The following is an 18,516-nucleotide window of genomic DNA, read 5'->3' as shown; positions in this document are numbered from 1 at the left end:
CAAAAAAAAAAAAAGAGCCAGGCATGGTGGCAGGCACCTGTAATTCCAGTTACTCCGGAGGCTGAGGCAGGAGAACAGCTCAAACCCGGGAGGCGGAGGTTGCAGTGAGCCAAGATCGCGCCATTGCACTCTTGCACTCCAGCCTGGGTGACAGAGTGAGACTCCGTCTGAAAAAAAAAAAAAAAGCTGTGGTATTGCATCGAAACTACAGATCAAATTGGAAACAATAGACATCTAAACATTACTGAGTCCTCCAATCAACGCACACAGTCTATCTCTCCATTTATTCAGATCTTCTTGACTTCTTTCATCAGTGTTTTGTGGTTTTCAACATACAGATCCTGCACGTGTTTTCTTAGACTTACGTCCATGTACTTCATTTATTTGGCGCTGTTGTAAATAGTATTCCTTTTTAAATTTCAATTGTTCATTGCTGGTATATAGGAATATAATTTACTTTTTTATATTGACTTGTGTCTTGCAAACTTGCTAAATTCACTTATTAGTTCCAGAACCCCTTTTTTTTTTTTTGTAAATTATTTGGGATTTTCTGCAAAGACGATTTATGTCATTTGCCAATAGATGGTTTTATTTCTTCCTTTCAAATCAGTATGTTTTTAATTTCTTTCTCTTGCCTATTGCATTGGCTAGGACTTCCAATGTGATGTTCAATAGGTGTGATCGGAAAGGACATTTTTGCCTTGTTCGATATCTTAAAAAACATTCAATATCTCTCTATTAAGTATGATATTAGGTGTCGAGTTTTCATAGATACCCTTTATTAGTTCAGGGAAACTCTTTTCTATTCCTACTTCTAGTCCTAGTTTGCTGAGAGGTTCTTTTTTTTGGATGAATTAATGTTGAATTTTATCAAATGCTTTTTCTGCCTCTATTGAGACGAGCATGTGGTTTTTCTTATTTAGTCTGTTAATATGGCGAATTACATTTAATTACTTTCCTCCTCATGTCTCTTCCAGTCCATAGGTATCATCTCTATTTATTTTTGCTTCTTTGCGATCTATTTGTTGAGCAAGTGGTTATTTGTACTGTAGAGTTCTCAGAGTCTTGCTTTTCCGTGGTGATATCAATATACTCTTACTGTAAACTACAAGTTGGCAAAATCACTTCATCAGATTAAGATTGGACTGTTTTGGATAGGTTGCCTCATAGATGATGGTGTTTTCCCACGAAAACACACATAATGTCTAATGTTTCTCTCTCTCTCCTTCTCTCTTTTATATTGACCACTGTTAATGAGCAATGTCTAGATTCATTACTTCATTAAAACTGCAAAAATGGCCAGGCTCTAATTCTATTGCCTGGTCCTCATTCATTAGCTGGAATTTCTCTCTAAAGAGAAATATCCCCCCTCCTGTTATGTGGTTTCCCAGGGGTACAGTCTGTGTAGGAAAGGCAGACTTTCACTGGCTTTTATAAAGTTGGTTTCTGGGTGTCCACCAACACTGATCAATTACATTGTGGGTGTTGTTACCAGCTCATGGCTTTAGATAGATTTCATGAACTTCAATTCAGTAGTTTCTAATCTTGATGTCAAATTACCCCATGTTTGACAAATGTGAGCCTCTTCAAACTGGCTTCTTGGTCCTCTGACAATGACTCTAGCAGTTATTAATTGCTCCCTTGCCTAAGAAATATTCCAGGTTCATCTTGTACATTTTCTATCACCAACTTCAAATCAGGAATCCTAGTTACTCCTATTTCTTTTTGGCGGACCAAATCTAGGTGCTAAAACTGTGTGTTGCTTCTGGGCTGTTTCTAGGGCTTTTCTTGCTGGAAAAATCTAGAAAAATATTTTTTAAAACCCCACATGATTCCATACCTATACTTTCAATTCAAATTCAGGACTACAGAGTTTTGACTTCCTTGAACTCAAATCTGTACCTTCTTTCTCTCATATCAAGAATTCCACTTTTAAAGGACACCAGGAATGACAGAATTAGAAAATAACAGAATTCTTCATTTCCTTTACCCCACAATAAATCAACAATGAAAATAAAGATACTAACGCTCCACTAACAATACGATTGGTGAAAACAGCTTTAGAGTTTTTTCCCCTAGTTCTTTTCTGTCCTTAGAGACTAGGTTTATATGGTCGAATTTTTAACCTTAACACAGATTTAAAAAAATCTTATTCCTTCTCTCCCCATAAGTAACTATTAATATTTCCTAAAGGTGCCTGGGTTGCCTTTCCCTTGTTTTATTTAGGGTGAGCGGATCTACAGGCATGCATATTCATGTCCCCTTTCATTAAGCAGTGGGCAGAACAGCACACCCGCTTTCCTCTACCTGGCTTCTCTCCTGCAGAGAATACTGCAGGCCTTTCCCTAGGAGTCTGGAGGGATAGTCCTCATGCTTCTACATAGCTGGACACTACTCCACTGTGTTCCTGTCCCTCCAGCAAGACATATGGATTATTTCTAGGATATTCTCATTACAAAAGGTCCCATATAAATTGCTTTGTGCATGGATATGCTCATGTTTTACTTACTGTGTCTGTAAGAGTGATTGTAAGAAGTGCGGATGCTGGATAAATGGTAAATGAATCTATCATTGTGTAGATACTTCAAATTTCCCCCATAGTGGCTGTACCATTTTGCATTCACACCAGCACTGTGTGAAATGCTCTATTTGCCATAGCCTCACTAACAGAGTATGTGGTCACATTTTTGGATTTTCACAGTTTAATTTGCAATTCTCTTACTGTAAGTGAAAGGGCCATTTGAACTTCTTTTATTTTGGGAACTCTCTGTTCACTTTTCCAGTCCACTTTTTTTTTTTTGTCTTAAAGAGTTGCTGGTCCTTTAGGCCAGGTGTGGTGGCTCATGCCTATAATCCCAGCACTTTGGGAGGTTGAGGTGGGTGGATCACTTGAGGTCAGGAGTTCAAGACCAGCCTGACCTACATGGTGAAACCCTGTCTCTACTAAAAATACAAAAAATTAGCCGGGCATGGTGGCACATGCCTGTAATCTCAGCTACTTGGGAGGCTGAGGCAGGAGAATCGCTTGAACCTGAGAGGCGGGGGTTGCAGTGAGTTGAGATTGAGCCACTGCATTCCAGGCTGGGCAACAAGAGTGAAACTCTGTCTCAAAAAAAAAAAAAAAAAAAGAAAGAAAGAAACAATACTAAAATTTTGTTACAAGTATTTTTTCCTAGTTTGTCACTGCCATTTTATTTTACAAATAGTTTCTTTTGACATAGGAGTTATTTCTTTCGCTTCTTCAAGTTTTATGTAATCCAATTTATTTTTATTTTCCCTTTTTGTGTCTGGATTTTAAGTCATAGGGAAGTTTTCCTCAGTGAAATCTTAGAGAAACTTATACTTAAGATTATGCCTAAGCATATTTTGTTGTATTTATTATTTGCTTTGTTGAATATGGTCTTGTATTAAATCTCTGACTTTTGCTTGTATATAAATATGATATTGGTTTTTGTCTTTTAATTTTATAACCTAATACTTTACTAGTTTTGCCTGTTTCCTAAATGCTTTCTCTGGGCCTGTTTTGCTTGGTTTGGATGCTTCCTCCAGCAGCGCCCCCAGCCACCCCACCCCAGAGGGCTATGTCCTGGCAGAGCTGGGTTTGGTTAGTTCTGAGGGCTGGGCTCGCCCAGCAGCTCCAGACCTCCAGACCTTGCACTCACCTGTGAACTTGACTCTGCAAACTCCTTCAAGATGCGCCCACCACACTCCCAGTGAACAACACCTACAGGAACTTGGAGTTCTCCTATTCTCAGATACATCAAGTACCCCATCCTTCCCTCCACCATGTTCTGTAGCTGCTGAGCTATAGGGTGGGTGCACTCTCTGATTGGTCCCCACCTGAGTGCCTTTGGAGGTGTGTGTGGTGGAGGCCAACTCATTTAATTTTGTTGTGCATGTTTTCTATGGGTTTTGTTTTTGCTATCTTAATTACTCTATTTTTATGTGGAGGTTTGATAAGATTAAAAAACTTGGCCACTGCTCCATCTTCCTGGAATTCCTCTCCCACTCTCCTTTAAATGTGACATCCTAACACAACCACAGCTCTTCTCCTTGGAAAGGGATGTGAAAATATTTAAGGGGAAGCTAATGGTGTGCCACACTGTATGAAGGGATTGTTTTTTAAGGAAGATGGTTGGAAGTGCTTCTATGACATGCCATTTTTTTCAAAACTATCAGAAATTCCCAAGTCCTTGACAAACTACATGAGAAAGATTTGTAGGAGACCGAATTCGTGTTCTGAATTTGAAGAGGGATTTTGGCTAGCATTTAGAGAAGGCTCCTTGTAGTGGCTGCCATTCAGCACCACCATGATGGGAGGGGGATGGTACCACTGAGAGAAATGTGTTGGAGTTAGAAGTTGGAGAGCTTTGCCACAGCATGATATTGCTTAAGGTTTGTGTTTTATCTAAAAGAATTCAAAATATTTTATGAGAACCATAACATAGCTGTGCATAGCTGAATATTAAGCTTATTTTTAAATAACCTGTCACTGGGCTAAATCCATGCCCTAAGAAGAGGTGTTGCATTTATCTTACAGCTTCCACATCCCTGTGTGCCCCAGCTGGAGAAGCAGAAGTCCCAGACCATGTGCTAAGCACACGTATGGGGTGGGATGAAATCCAATCGTGTGTGTGAATCCATGCTGGACGCATGAAGCTGAGGCCCAGAGGAGGAAGCTTTCTTAATCAACTTCCCATCATGGGCAAATTGTGGAACTGAGTTTTCTGACTTCAATTCTGTTTCCCTGAATTCCTCCCATCTGCTGGGCAGCACAGGTTGTTATATAAATAAGGATGGCTCTGGGGACAGCAAGGGGGTCCCCACCTCCACTCCCCACTTCTCGAGGAGAACAATCTCCCAGGCGGATCAGCGGCAGCAGGGCGCTGCCTCCGAGAAGGGAGCTGGAGTGGAGCAAGCCCTCCCGACAGAAGCCGCCACCCACCTCAGGGCAGCCCGTGTGCGACTCTCTCTCCTCATCCTCTCTCTGGTGACCCTCAGCTGGGCATTGGATGGTGGATGCGCCCAGCGCAGGTGGCGAGCTTGTTGTCGGGCAGCCAAGACCTGTTAGGGACAAGAGCGCTGTGAGCCGCTGGCTGGCGGGTGGAAGGAGAGAGGCCCCTGGTGTTCCTGCCAAGCCAAGGAATGAGTCATTGCTGTGCTGTGCCTTCAGCCTGGCATTTGGGAACAAAGAGGTACTTTGTATGGATAACATAGACCAGGTTGTTGGGGAAGGGATCAGAGACGGGGGGTAGACCTATTTTTAAAAATCTGCTCATGTCCCAGGCAAGTTTTTTTTGGCAGGGATTGCAGTTGGGCTATTACAAAGAGCTGCTGTACATGAGGGGTGTGTCTACTACCGTCAAATTACAGCAGCAATTATCTTGGGCACTGGCACAGTATTTTCTCTTAGAGACTTTCAATGTATGAAAAAATCATTTTAAAGTATAGTCTTAGCAAGAAATGACCTTTCTTTTCTTTTTTCAAAAATCATTTTTACTTTCATACTCTGTTCGTGACAGGGCATAACAGTAGCCAGGTAAGTGAACTCATTGTAGGTATTCATTCATTCAACACACATTCACTGGATCAGGCACTGGGGACATCTGAGCAATCAGAGACAGTCCTTCCTCCTAGAGACTCTGGGCTTCTAGGAACTTGACAGCAGGAATGCGAACAATATAAAGCTGCACATGCAGAGTGTTGGGGCTTAAGTTACTCCCTTCAGCTGTTGTGCCATTCTGAGAAAGGAACATGTGTGGCAGAGAGATCCGTGGGGAGGCTTGGGTATAGGGGAGCACCCCAACTCTAAGGTGCTAATGAGCCATGCATAGGTTTGGAGATGCCAGCCTGGCCCTCAGGATCAGGCTGAATTTATTAGAAGGAGCCTCACCTCTGAGGTTGGGACGATAGAAAGAAAATGAACAAACTGGCAGCACAGCAGGGCACAGCTGTACGAGGGGAGAAGAGGAAGGAAAGCCTTCCAAGCAGAAAGGAAAGCTGAGATCCAACAGGTGTGAGGGAACCAGGGCAACGTTGCGTCTCAAGAGCTAAGGTGCTGCAGGGTGGGTTTGCAGGAAGAAAGGGCAAGGTGGGCCAGGTTTGGGCCCCAGACTCCCATTTACTGCAGTGTAGCCTGGGTCTAATCGCTTCACCTCATCTTTAAATGGGGTACAGTGATGCTGCCTAATTCATAAGGTGTTATAAGGAACAAATGATCTGATAAATGTAAATACAGTGTAGATGTAAAACAGCACAATGACTAGTACACAGCCTGTGTGAACCACCCATCTTCAGCAGCAGCAGCCTTGGTTTCAGGCAGGGCTGAGAGGCCTCAGACAGGTCCTTAGACATGGAGTTTATTAGGATCCTTTGCGAGGAGGGTGGAGATGAGGAGAGGCCCAGACTGGGATCTGACTCTAAATGAACTGGGATTGGGTCCTTGGTCATAAGTGACTTGTGGTTATTACAAGAGTACAGAATTGCACGTGCATTTCATGTGCACTAAGTCAATGAGCCTGTGAACGTCTTTGCGGTGGCCAGTAGACCTTTCTCTTCCTTCATATCATTCACACTGCCCAACAGAATGCTACACATACAACAGGCAAAACTGAATAAAAGAAGGAAGAAAGGGAGGGAGGAAGGGACAAAGCTATGAAAGCAGGGAGGGAGGAAGGATGGGGAGGAGTACATTTTCTGTGGGTTCACTGAAGGGCAAATGGCCTAAAAGTTCTCCAAAATCATGGCCAAGAATTAGAGTTCTCATTTGCCTCAGTATTTTAAAATATGCTCATTTTCTTGATGCTCTAACTTCTTTAGGATTGGAGTAAAAAAAAAAAAAAGTCCTATGTGTTCATCTATCATATAGGTATGTGCAAAGAAGCATAAGAAATTAAGACATCCCATGGGTCTCCAAAGATGCAACCCAATCTGAATTCAAGGCCTACATTCAGATATGCATGATAGAACATAAAGTAGTTTTTTAAATCTCAATTTGCACCGCATAGGTAATTTTTTTTTACTTTTTCAACCTCGCCTGCACAGTCAGGAATACTGCAGCTTGAAGAGAAGGGGAGGCGAGTCCAGGAACGTTCTGCCAATTCAGAGTCCAGATCCCTGGTAGCCTCACATAAAGACTCAGTAAAAAAGTGGTTGTCAGCTCTTCTTTTCCAAGCAAAACCCAAGGCCATGAGGCATACCTGGAAGGAAAAACATGCCAGCGCAAAGAGCCGCCCTGTGTCTGTGTTCATTCCACACAGAGCTGTCCTCCTGTCCCCTAATCATGAACAGGACTCCATCTCCCAGTTTTAAAGACACCAGTAGTCACTGCCTTGGATTCCCAGCCCAACTACTCACCAGGCATGGCCTCACCCAAGAGACCTAAATTCTCTGAGTTCAATTTCCTCAAATAAAAAATGTGGGTTAAAGTGGTTCCCTCCTCAAAGATTTTTATAAGGATTAAAGAATAGGCCCATGTGCAGCTTAGCACAGAGCCTAGCTCCTGGTTCTCTCTCACCACAGCTGAAATCAGGGTATAAAGAAAAGTCATACACAACCAAAATGAAGCCTCTATTTCCCCTTCCCATCTAGGTCCCCTGCTGATGGAAGGCACTTCTACCATGGAGGGTTTTCTTACCATAAGTGGCTGGGTGATGAAAACACAGCAGACCACGGAGAGGGACAGCAGGTGCAGCCACCGCACACACTGCTCCTGGCCAAACCTGCCCCCAGGGAAAGTGTGGTGGTCAGCACCCTCTAAGGGAGCAGGCCACCCAGCAGTCATTGCTGCCTAAGCACAGGGACACTGTCTGAGAGGGCCCATGGCCTCGCCGTGGCAGGAAGCCTGCTGTGGGGGTGGTGCTGGACATGGGCAGTGTCTTTCTGCTCATCGGAGGGGAACCCCTGTCTGCCAAGAGGACATCGACCTCCCTGAAGCTGCCTAGTGGGAAAGAGAAAGGAAAACCCAACAGGCAGATGAGACAGAGCACAGAGAGGGGAAGGGGGAGGAAAATGGGTTGGGGTATAATAATAATAACATCAGCAACAACAACAAAGCTGGATGCTGGCGGGCGCTCCGCAGGGGCAGGCATGATGCTAACAGGACTGCTTTCATATTTCAGCTGTTCCTCCCCAAGCCCTAAGAATTAAGCTCTCTGATGTTCCTATTTTACAGATGAGCAAACTGAGGCACAAGAGAGGTCTAAGTACCTGCCCATCCTCACAGAGTGATTCAACATCTACAGTCGAGGAGAGGGAAGAGACGGGAAGAAAGGGCCTTGGCTTTGCAGCTACTCTTTGTGGTTTATGAACCATACTGAGTGACCCTGGGGTCTCCGATGGCGAGTCCAAGCTGTACAGGAGCCAGAGAGGTACCATGTGCCGGAGTGACAGGATCAGAATCTGTGACACATGCATCATAATCCCTGTCCCAAAGGCATATGCTTTTTCAAATGATGGGAGACCATGAACAGTATATTCTAGCCAGAGTTCCTGGCTGGGAACCTGCTCCTCTCAGGAACTCTGCAGCTGGGTTCCTTCTTTCCTTGGGCGGGCGTCCTGCAGCTTCTTGTTTAATATCTGGACCCCATCCGGGCCTGCTGCCGCAGCAGGGCTGGCCAGGCCAAGCCACTCTTTGGGATCTGCATAGGATTTTATTTACCCCAGGAGGTGGGAGGGAGAAATGTGGGAGAAACTAGCAATAGTGACATCTGGAGCCTGCATCTGATGAATTCCCAGAAATGCAGGGATTTATTTACAAATGTGAGACTTTCCATCCGAGGACCTGAGGATGTCTGAAAAACTCTACAGCTCACCTGTAGGCTAGAAATCCTGTCCCCAAACTGCAGGCCAAAGAAGTGGTCCCACAAATGGCCCACACTGCAGAGCTCCACCAAGGCTGAAGGGCCCTTGACCACTGGAGCATTAGTCCCTCCAAACCACTGCTGGGTGCTGCGGAAGAGTAGGACAGAGACAAGGCAGCTTAAGAGACCTCGGCATCTCCATCCACGCAGAGTGTGGTGGTGAATCTTAGGTGTCAACTAGACTGGGTCACAGGGTGCCCAGGCATTTGGTTAAATGTGATTTTTGAGTGTGTTCGGGGTTGGGGGTGTTTCCAGGTGACATTAAGATCTGAATCAGCAGACTGAGTGAAGCAGAGGGCCTTCCTAGCCACAGGCCTCCTCCAGTCCCCCTTGGGGTCCTGAATAGAACACACAGGCTGAGAACAAGGGAACTCCTGCCCGACTGCTGAGCTGGGACATTGGTGCTCACCTAAGGGTCTGGGGTCAGGATGGGGGTGGTGAGCAGCAACTCCTGCCTTGCTGTGCCCTCAGAAGGCTTTTGGGGATCTCCTCTTCTGATCTGCATAGGGACCTATGGGTCCCCAACATCAGAGGCAGAGGGGTCAGTTTCCATTTCAGATCCCAAACAACTAAGCAGGCTGACCTGGAATCTGAGGGTCTGCCCTGATTTAGATCAAGTCCCACACACCACAAGGGACAGGGCTGTGACTGGTCCCCTGCAGTTTTCATCCTTCCCTCTCTGCTGTGTGATTTCCCCAGGGCCAGGTATAGGACAAGAAGGTTGCCCCATACAGCTCTTCATACCTCCGGGTGCAGCCGTCTTAGCTCGTTTTCTAGCAACTGCTCTTAGAGGCAGGATGCCATGTCAACCTAGGGCAATTGAGCACAACACCTTTCAACAACTAAGGAGCTCTTGCTGGGAAGCTGGTATTAGGCAAACCGAGGGACACTGGCTGAACATAAATCAAAGAATGTGAGCTGTGGCTGGGACAGTGGTGTCGTCCTGAGCCACACCTTCTCCACAACCTCATCGGTGGCTGGTCTGCCAGTGTGAGCCTTGCACTCCTGAGTGCTCCCTTCCAGCCCAGGCCATGTGTCCAGCTTGTCTGGGAGGGTCCTAAGTCCTTGGGATGAGTTTCCCTTCCGATCTGCTGCTGATACTTGTGCCTACACTGAAGGCTCACCTGCCTGAAGCTTGTTCACTCACAGAAAGGATCTTTTTTGTGCCTCACTGTGTGTAAGGTGCTGTGCAGCATGGGCCCAACCAAACATAGCTGCACGCACAGGCCTTGCCAGCCACTGTGAACAAGCACCTGAATCCAGCACACCAGGACGTGGGCTGAGCTGGAGCCTCAAGAAAACCATCTGCTCATGTACCACGTGGCTCTAGGATCCCAAAGCCACACACCCCTGCCAGGCCAGGCCCACCACAGTCTCCTCTTTGCCATCACTTGGCCACCCTCCTAGAATTGCAGCAGGATTCAATCTCCCTGGGCACAGCCCTGGTTGTTCTAGGGTAATCCCTGCCTCTACCAGCTCATTGCTGAGATTCCAGCATAATTGGAAGCTGGGACTATCGTTCACTGTCATTAGCATTAAAAAATGCAAAGCTTCAAATTCCAGAATACTTTAAAAAGGTTATGAGTGTATTATTGGCTTTTAAAAAGATCTGACCAAACTTATGTTAAGTACCTGCCAGAAAGCACCAAGACTTTGGAGGAAAGCTGGACGCCTCAGTTTTCGGTGGGCCCATGCCTGGTTTTTAGATGAGACTAGAGTATTCAGTGACATTTCGCCCAACTGTGACTCTGCTTGCCCTGCCTCTCCCAATGGCTGCAGGTCTGCTGGACTGGCAGGAAGGGGGCTGTGGTTGCAAGCCACAGTTACCTTGAGTGTTGGGAGGGCAGCAGTGGCTCTTCCTCATCAGAGCAGTCCTGCTGTGGTCAGCCCCATGAGCCTGCAGCTTAGGGGCTGGACAAGCTGTGCCATTGTCACTTGCTGCCTTCCTTTGGGCCCTGCCATTCCCAGAGAGAATGGCTGATGCGGGATGCTAGAATGACAAGGTCATGCCAAGGTTAATATCTCCATAGACAGGGCTTCACATGTGACGCTCAACAGTGGTGTGGCTTGCTGCCTTCTCAGAGGACAGGCCTGGCTTGGGCAGGGTGTGGTGCTCAGGCCTCTAAAGACTTCTGAGGGAGGAAGCACAGGCAGCCTGGGAGCCGGCTCCTTCATACCCCTTGGAGGACGGTGGGTGCCCCTGGGGAAATGTTGGTGGCCTAATAGCAGCTCCATGCAGTCAGGGTGATTGCACCTGGTTCTCTGGGAGGCATGACCCTGCCACAGAAGGGAATTCAGCCAAGAGCAATGGGTTGAACAAAGCCTCCAAGTGGGGAGGGTGCAGAGCTCTGGCATGGTGTTTGGGGCATGGGGGACACACTGTGTTTCCAGCAGCGGATCGAGAGTACCACCCTCAGGAACAGGAGCGCTGGAGCTGCCGCCAGAGAGTTAGAGCCTGGCAAACAGGGCACCATGTGTGCCCTCACAGGTCCCACAGAGCAGAATCCCACGTAAGCAAAGGGGCAGTCACACAGATCCGAAAAGCACTATAGCAATGGGGTGCTGAAGCTGTGCCATTAGAAGCTGCCCTCCAACTGCCCTGTGTCACAGGCCTCTTTGAGACCTGGAACGGAGCTCCCAGCACTGGGGCAGCTTCTCTGAGCCCCCTCCTCACAAGGAGGTGGAGAAGCTCACTGAGCAATCACCCCAAGCCTTGCTGCTCCACAGTGTCCCTCCCATGGTCCTGCTGGTATTTACTGAGTAGACACACAGGGCTTTCCAAATTCTGCTGGGCTTCACTTCCTTCCTGTTTCAGGCCTCTGCTGAGACCCCTTCTCTCTGACCCACCTGGAGAGCTGGGTTGCCGTGGCATGTGTCCTGGGAAACGGACCTCCCTCTAGGGAGGACGGCCCCCAGCCAGCACAACAGGTCTTGCATTGATCTTTTCCTGTGTCTGTCTCACCTTGAGCCTGACCCATCCATGGCCAGACCATAGCCAAGGGAGGATGCCAGAGAAATCTAATTGTTTGCATTTCATGCTAGAAGATTAGCTGCTGTGCATAATGATTGATTTACCTTGCATGGCTCCTGTGCGTCTGATATCCTTCTCCAGGAATTAGGACCTGATTCAAAAAAATAAAAATCCAATGTATGATGCTTTGGGGTGATACATTTAAACAGGGATATGTTTAAGGATTAGCAGGGACACTACTTCCTTCAGCAAATACTTCCTTCCTGACTCAGCCAGAATGAGTATTTCTGAGAGGATAAGGCTAGAACGAGGACTTTTGTTGATGCTTCAATCCTGATATTGGCTTGGGCAACCCTCACACCCACTTGGGGCTGCCCTAAGGAAACATGGCAGCTTGAGAAAAATGTTTAATTAATAAAATAAATGGCACTGGCAACTAGAAAATGGATTCACTATCCATCTGACAAAGACCTACTTTACTTAGCTGGTGAAAAGTATTTATACGTCACTCAGAAAAAAAAGGATTTTATAAGGTTCATATAAATGTGGGCAAATAAAATGGACAGATCACAGAAAATAAAATGACTTTTAAACATATGAAATGATGCTCAACATTACTCATAATAAACATAATGCAAATTGAAAGCAGAAGATGCAATTTCTACTTAGTAGATTGGTGCAAAAGGCTCAGCCCCACGGAGAGTTTCTGAGAGTTTTAATGTACATTTACCATGGGGTGCCTCGGTCTGTGCTCCTCCTCTAAGTGGGCTGTGCGGCTCCGCTTGGGCAGACCCCGGGGCTTCCTGCAGAAGGAAAGAGGTGGTTCACCAAGCGTGTTCCCCAGCAATGAAGGGGCTGCTCAGGAGAATAGGGCCATGAGGACAAGTCGCAGGTACCTTGCTGAGCCTGAAGAGCAGGGACAAGAGCTGAGCCCCTGGAGAAGCCAGGAGGGTACACAGGAGACCCACCCTGAAGGATCCAAGGGTGGGACTGACATCCAACTGGTGCTGCAACAAACCAACAGCAGCCATTACATCAACTCAATATGAGTCCCGCTTAAAACGCAGTCATTGTGTAATTACAAATACATGTAATGTGAATACATACATTATATTTAATTAAAGTGCTCTCTTCATGAATCATGAATTTTAAGTTACAATTCAATTGATTGATTGATTGAGATGGAGTCTTGCTCTGTCACCCAGCCTGGAGTGCAGTGGCAAGATCTTGGCTCACTGCGACCTCCGCCTCCCAGGTTCAAGTGATTCTCCTGCCTCAGCCTTCCGAGTAGCTGGGATTACAGGCATGCACCACCACGCCTGGCTAATTTTTGTATTTTTAGTAGAAACATGGTTTCACCATGTTGGCCAAGCTGCTCTCAAACTTCTGACCTCAGGTGATCTGCCCCCCTCGGCCCTGCAAAGTGCTGGGATTACAGGTGTGAGCTACTGCGCCCGGCCACAATTCAATTTAAATAATGCTTCATGTTCAATATTGTTCTAAGAAAAAAATAGAACTATGTATAGAACTGATATGGTGGATACAAGCAGAAGGAATCCAGCAAAGGCCCTTCTACCCCAGGAGTGAAAAAAACACAAGAAATCATTTTTTTTTTTCTTATACAAATCCTTTTGGATTGAACAAATGCTTGCCGAGCACTCACTCTCTACCAGGCACGTGCTCCATGGATTGAATTATGGCTACAATCCAGCAAGGCATCAAAACCCACAAAGTACCAATGAACAGAGAGAAGTGGTCAGTGGTCCAACACCAGACATGTCGGCTTCAAAGAAGAGGCCGACCGTAGGTTTCCTCACCACAGGCCCTGGTCTATTTCCAGGTGGACAGAGCTGTTCCCTTCCTGCTACTTGATGATATTTCTTTATCCTCTTTTTACAAATTCTGTGCGCTGTTATTTTTTTAATCCCACCAATCCATAATTGTTATTGGACCTCTCTGATACCTGGTGTCATAAAGGAGCCACTATGCCCGGCTGTCCCATGGATGGGTCGCTGACCCCCACCTCAGAAACGGACCTTGTCACCACATTCTCCAGCTGCATCACGACCCAGCGGGGAACCCAGTGCGTCGGGTGCATGAATGGCCATGATGTTGTCGTAGTAAACAAGTCAGTTTTCCCTCAGCCCACGTCCTGCTGTGTTGTTTTTTCCTCAGGAAAGGGAGACTCTCCATTTTAACTGCTGACACTGATTTGGAAGTAATTTACTACATCTCATGAGGAACAATCAGACCAGAGTTGCCAGTGCAAACTGGCATCTTGAGGGAAGATGTGGCCATCAGAATGGTTCTACGTTCTTTTGTCCAGAGGATTTATTTAAAATCTAAATGAATTGCCAACTTAAAAAAAATTCAAGTTCTCAAAGACAACTGGCTGCCAGCCTGTCTGGAAAAGTTCTGCTGCTGGGCCTGGGCACGAGCTCCCACACAGCAGCTGCCCACCGAGGCAGCAGAGTCAGGGCTGTGCAGGGCCACCCAGTGCCACACCGGGCAGAGCCCTTCTGCTCCTTCTCTGGTCCCCAGGTAGCCAGGCTTGCTTCCCCTGGTTTAAACTTTTCTCGGAGGACTGTGAGCTTTGTTGATTTCTTAGGCAAAAAGGGGCCACAGTGTAGTCTGGGATCTGGAAACTGCTGTAAGGAAAAGCGATGGCTCTCACCTGCTCTTGCCCTCCAGCAGCGACCAGGGCAGTGAGACACGCGTAGACGCACAGCAGGGAGAAGGACACAGTGAGGCGCGGCGTGTGCAGGTAGGGGCTGGAGGAGGGCCTGCTGTACACTGACAGCCAGACATGAAAATCCTCCAGGTACTCTGTGAACTTGCAATAGAAAAGCTGAAATGGAAAGCAGGAGAAGTGTTCCCTGATACGGGGCATTTCTGTCAACAAAGCAAAATCCTGACTGTTAAGTGATCTTCTGAGCAGAGACCGCAAGCTTTCTGGCTCTTCCATCCCAGCTGCTTAGCTGTGTACCAGGTGAGCCACGGTGAAGGTAGACGGCACTGCACTCCCCACACTCTCTGGCTCTGTTATCCTGGCTGGTTAGCTGGGTACTAGGTGGGCTGTGGGTGCAGGTGAATAGCACCTCACTCTAGGCCTCTCGAAGCTGCTCATCCTTCCGCCTCCTTGGCAGCCCCCTCGCTCCAGCCACGCTCCTATCACGCTGGACTCTGGCCCACCTGGCCTTCCCCTGGCACCTCCTGAGCTTTGGCACATGCTTCTCCAAGCTTCAATTGTCTGGCTCTCAAATGCCTTCACTCCCAGCCTCAGGAGAACTTCTCTCCAGAGCTTCTGATCAGTCTCTCCTTGGTTCTCCTTCATATTCCTAAGAGACTTCCTAAAACCCCTCCACTCTCAGAACTTTCCCTGGCAACACAGTTAATTTCAACTGGGCTTTGAGTGCACTGAGAGTGGGGCTGAGTCACCTCCACCTCTGTCCTCAGTAGCCCACAGTGTCTGGCACACAGTGGGAGATACATTGCTTAGGAATTGCACTAAATTTTAAGTTCCAGTTCAATTTAAATAATGCATGGGGCTCAACATTGTTCTAGAAAAAACAAAAGTATATACAGAACTGCTGTTATGGAATATGAGCTGAGCACAGAAGCAAATGCCAGAAAAATCGTACTAACAGAACGAGAATATATCTTCTTTATGTAAATAGACTAGCCAACAAGCAACGCTTGATTCACAGCACACACAAGTGCTTATACGTGACTAAATTAATAAGCCTATGTTTCTCACAAAAAGCTCTCAAGCACAATAGCTGGAGGATAAGCAACATATGTCTCCCATTTTTAACTACGGTTCCTCAGCTAAACAGTCATTCTCACATGGAAACAGTCATCTAAGGGGAAGCCCCAGTTGAATGGACCTTCAGTTTTAGATGTTGAAGAATTTCCACATGCTGTGGCTGATTGAAAACTTGTTTCAAATCCTTTGTGATCATGTTTCTTACTAGCTTAGCAATATGTCAGGCCTGAAAATGCCAAGGCCTTGAGCCTGGGCCTCTCGTCAAGGCAGGTGGCAATAGGGCGGGTCGGAAAGAAAGCCCAGTGGCCTGGCAAGGTCCAGCGACACTGGGGACTGTCTGAGTTCACTGGGCTTTTACCACTGTTTGAGACCCAGCTTCAGGAAGTACTCATCAGGAACACAGAGTCACACATGAAAGTTCCCACAATTTTGTCCATTACATTCATTGTCCATAAATGAAAGAAAGCTATAAATGCCCAACAGGTCTTCAGCAAATGGTCATGCACAGTGGGCCACTATATAGCCCTGAAATGATGTTTTAAAAATTCATGAAGAGACCTACTCTAAAATGTTGAATAAGAAAGTGCAAAATGCAGCCAGACGTGTTGGCTCATGCCTGTAATCCCAGCACTTTGGAAGGCCGAGGCGGGAGGATCACAAGATCAAGAGATCAGGACCAACCTGGCCAACATGGTGAAACCCCATCTCTACTAAAAATACAAAAATTAGCCAGGTGTGGTGGCGTGCGCCTGTAGTCCCAGCTACTCGGGAGGCTGAGGCAGGAGAAACACTTGAACCTGGGAGGCAGAGGTTGCAGTGAGTCGAGATCGTGCCACTGCACTCCAGCCTGGCAACAGAGTGAGACTCCATTTCCAAAAAGAGAAAAAAAAAAAAGAGAAAGAAAGAAAGAAAGAGCAAGCAAAATGCGTGACATTATCATCACAATTGTATGAAATGTGTTTGTATACAGGGAAAGACGGAAAGGACATGCAAAAATCACAACTTCCATGGTTAGTTTGTGAGGTTATCTGTTATTTTGTCACTTTGGCCATCTCCTGCCATCCTGGACCTGACCACATCTGTACCACATCTGTAATTACTCTATTGATAGTTATCTAGGTTGTTTGGGACACACACAGGGTGCTGAAAAGTCTTTAATTACAGGCCTCTAGACATCACAGACCACCAGCAACCATAAATTCCAGAAATGCTATTACAATTACAGAGAAGCATTACTGCAATAATTAATAATTGTGAAGGGTAATTAATCCATGCTTGGATGGCCACTTAATGAATGTATCATTTAATATTTTTATATCTTGGTAATTAACTAAGAAAAGAGGAATACATTTTAGAAGAGTTCAAAGACACAACTGTGGCAAGCGAAGCAGAGACAGGTGCCATGCTCTGCCGGTCAGCCGGGTGCGCCACGAGAGGCCACCTGGAGGGAGCCTACCTTCCAGAAGCCAAGTCCCCCTTGCAGACAGGTGAGCTCCCGCTCCACACGACCATCATGCCTGCTGGCAGACAGCCAGCACTGGGCAGGGAAGAACCAGCCCTGTCCCGTGCGCAGCTCCTTCACCATCACGTGGCTGATGAACCAGCCTGGGGAAGGCCCACGGCTGTTGTGCCAGAGGCGGATCTTCCTCAGCAGGCCCAGCTGGGCAGGAGCGCTGGAGGCACACACGGCAGTGTCTCAGCCGGGTGGGTGACGGTGTGGTCCTGGCATCCCATCAGCCCCAATGCTCACCCTCAAGGCACTGATGGCCCACAGAGTGTGGATGGGACATGTCAAAGGTGACTGACATGCAGAGTGACATGTGAAGCCCCCTGGAACCCGGCCAGAGGATGGGAAATCCCACCAAGCACAGTGACCCTGCACTCAGGCCTTCAATATCCACCAGCTTTCCCAAACCAGAGTCACACAACTCTTGTTCATGTATTTGTCTCTGGTGTGGATTAGTCTAAAGTTAACCTTTTCTCTCTTAATGAAGACATAATACTCCAAACCTATAAATATCATACATGAAATTTACCAGGAGAAAAAATAATTTAGTTCAGTCCTTTCATATTTTCTAAGACGCCGGGTGCTTGCATCCTATCTTGTTAAATTCACTCTTTCTCCAACCCCACCATCTTTGTGACACCATGTGTCCTCGCTCTTCCAAACCGAGGACAAGCCTAGTTAAGGTCAGAAGTTTTAGTGTCATAGAAAACACTGATTATGAACTTTACTAGTATGTAAAATCAGTAAGTCTTCTTCCCCCACCCTCCTTCCTTCCTTGCCTCGCATAAACCTATTGTTTAATCTACTCAGAATAACAAACTGTAAAAATACATCATAAAATTGTTTGTATATAAATCGATGCTCACTATTAGAGACCAATGTTATGTATTCTACTGTTTTGTATTTGTGATAAGGTTACACCAATTCTGATTGGCCTCTCTTTCCCAAATCTAGCAGTGAAATATTTTGGAATACCTCAGGATAAAGGTGTGTCTGGAATTCCTTTCAAACAGGGGCTTCTCTGGACAGGAGAGCTCCTTGGTTTCTGACAGTCCCTTGTCGCCACATAAAACAATGTACACCTCAAAACAAAGAACAGGGGTAGGAACTCAGGCTATTTCACAGCAGACACCATGCAATGCTGGGCAGGGCTTCCTCGCACTTTCTCCCAGCGTCCCACCCTTCCTCAAAACCGTCTGCACGGTGGAGTGCCACAGCCTGGAGCCAGGGGATGACGGGGCACGTCCAGTCCCAGGCTTCCCTGGAAAGCCACAGGAGGGCCTCGAAGTGGAGCCTGGTAGAATTGGCCATTTCCTCACCTATTTGATCTAGAAAAGCCAGATCCCAACTAGGATTTGGGAGGGCATTTGTTTTCTCATGAGGGCAGGAGAACACCACGGTGGGCACACCA

General features: G+C 46.7%; 1 protein-coding gene across 1 annotated transcript in view; it reads right to left on the bottom strand.

The window, feature by feature from the left end:
* Nucleotides 1–18,516, bottom strand: part of PKD1L1 (polycystin 1 like 1, transient receptor potential channel interacting) — a 181,230-nt gene that overhangs the window by 47,745 nt on the left and 114,969 nt on the right. Inside the window, exons 34-44 of the mRNA XM_063667326.1 lie at nt 18,081–18,187; nt 17,055–17,271; nt 14,507–14,680; nt 12,729–12,839; nt 12,563–12,635; nt 11,937–11,983; nt 10,689–10,851; nt 8,814–8,949; nt 7,637–7,721; nt 7,023–7,199; nt 4,946–5,064 (exon numbers count right to left, since the gene is read on the bottom strand). Of these exons, the coding sequence (XP_063523396.1) occupies nt 4,946–5,064; nt 7,023–7,199; nt 7,637–7,721; nt 8,814–8,949; nt 10,689–10,851; nt 11,937–11,983; nt 12,563–12,635; nt 12,729–12,839; nt 14,507–14,680; nt 17,055–17,271; nt 18,081–18,187 (1,409 nt within the window). The remainder of the gene's footprint in view (nt 1–4,945; nt 5,065–7,022; nt 7,200–7,636; nt 7,722–8,813; nt 8,950–10,688; nt 10,852–11,936; nt 11,984–12,562; nt 12,636–12,728; nt 12,840–14,506; nt 14,681–17,054; nt 17,272–18,080; nt 18,188–18,516) is intronic.

This window comes from Pongo pygmaeus, chromosome 6, assembly GCF_028885625.2.
Source record: "Pongo pygmaeus isolate AG05252 chromosome 6, NHGRI_mPonPyg2-v2.0_pri, whole genome shotgun sequence".
NCBI lineage: Eukaryota > Metazoa > Chordata > Mammalia > Primates > Hominidae > Pongo > Pongo pygmaeus.
This window is presented reverse-complemented; position numbering and strand designations above follow the sequence as displayed.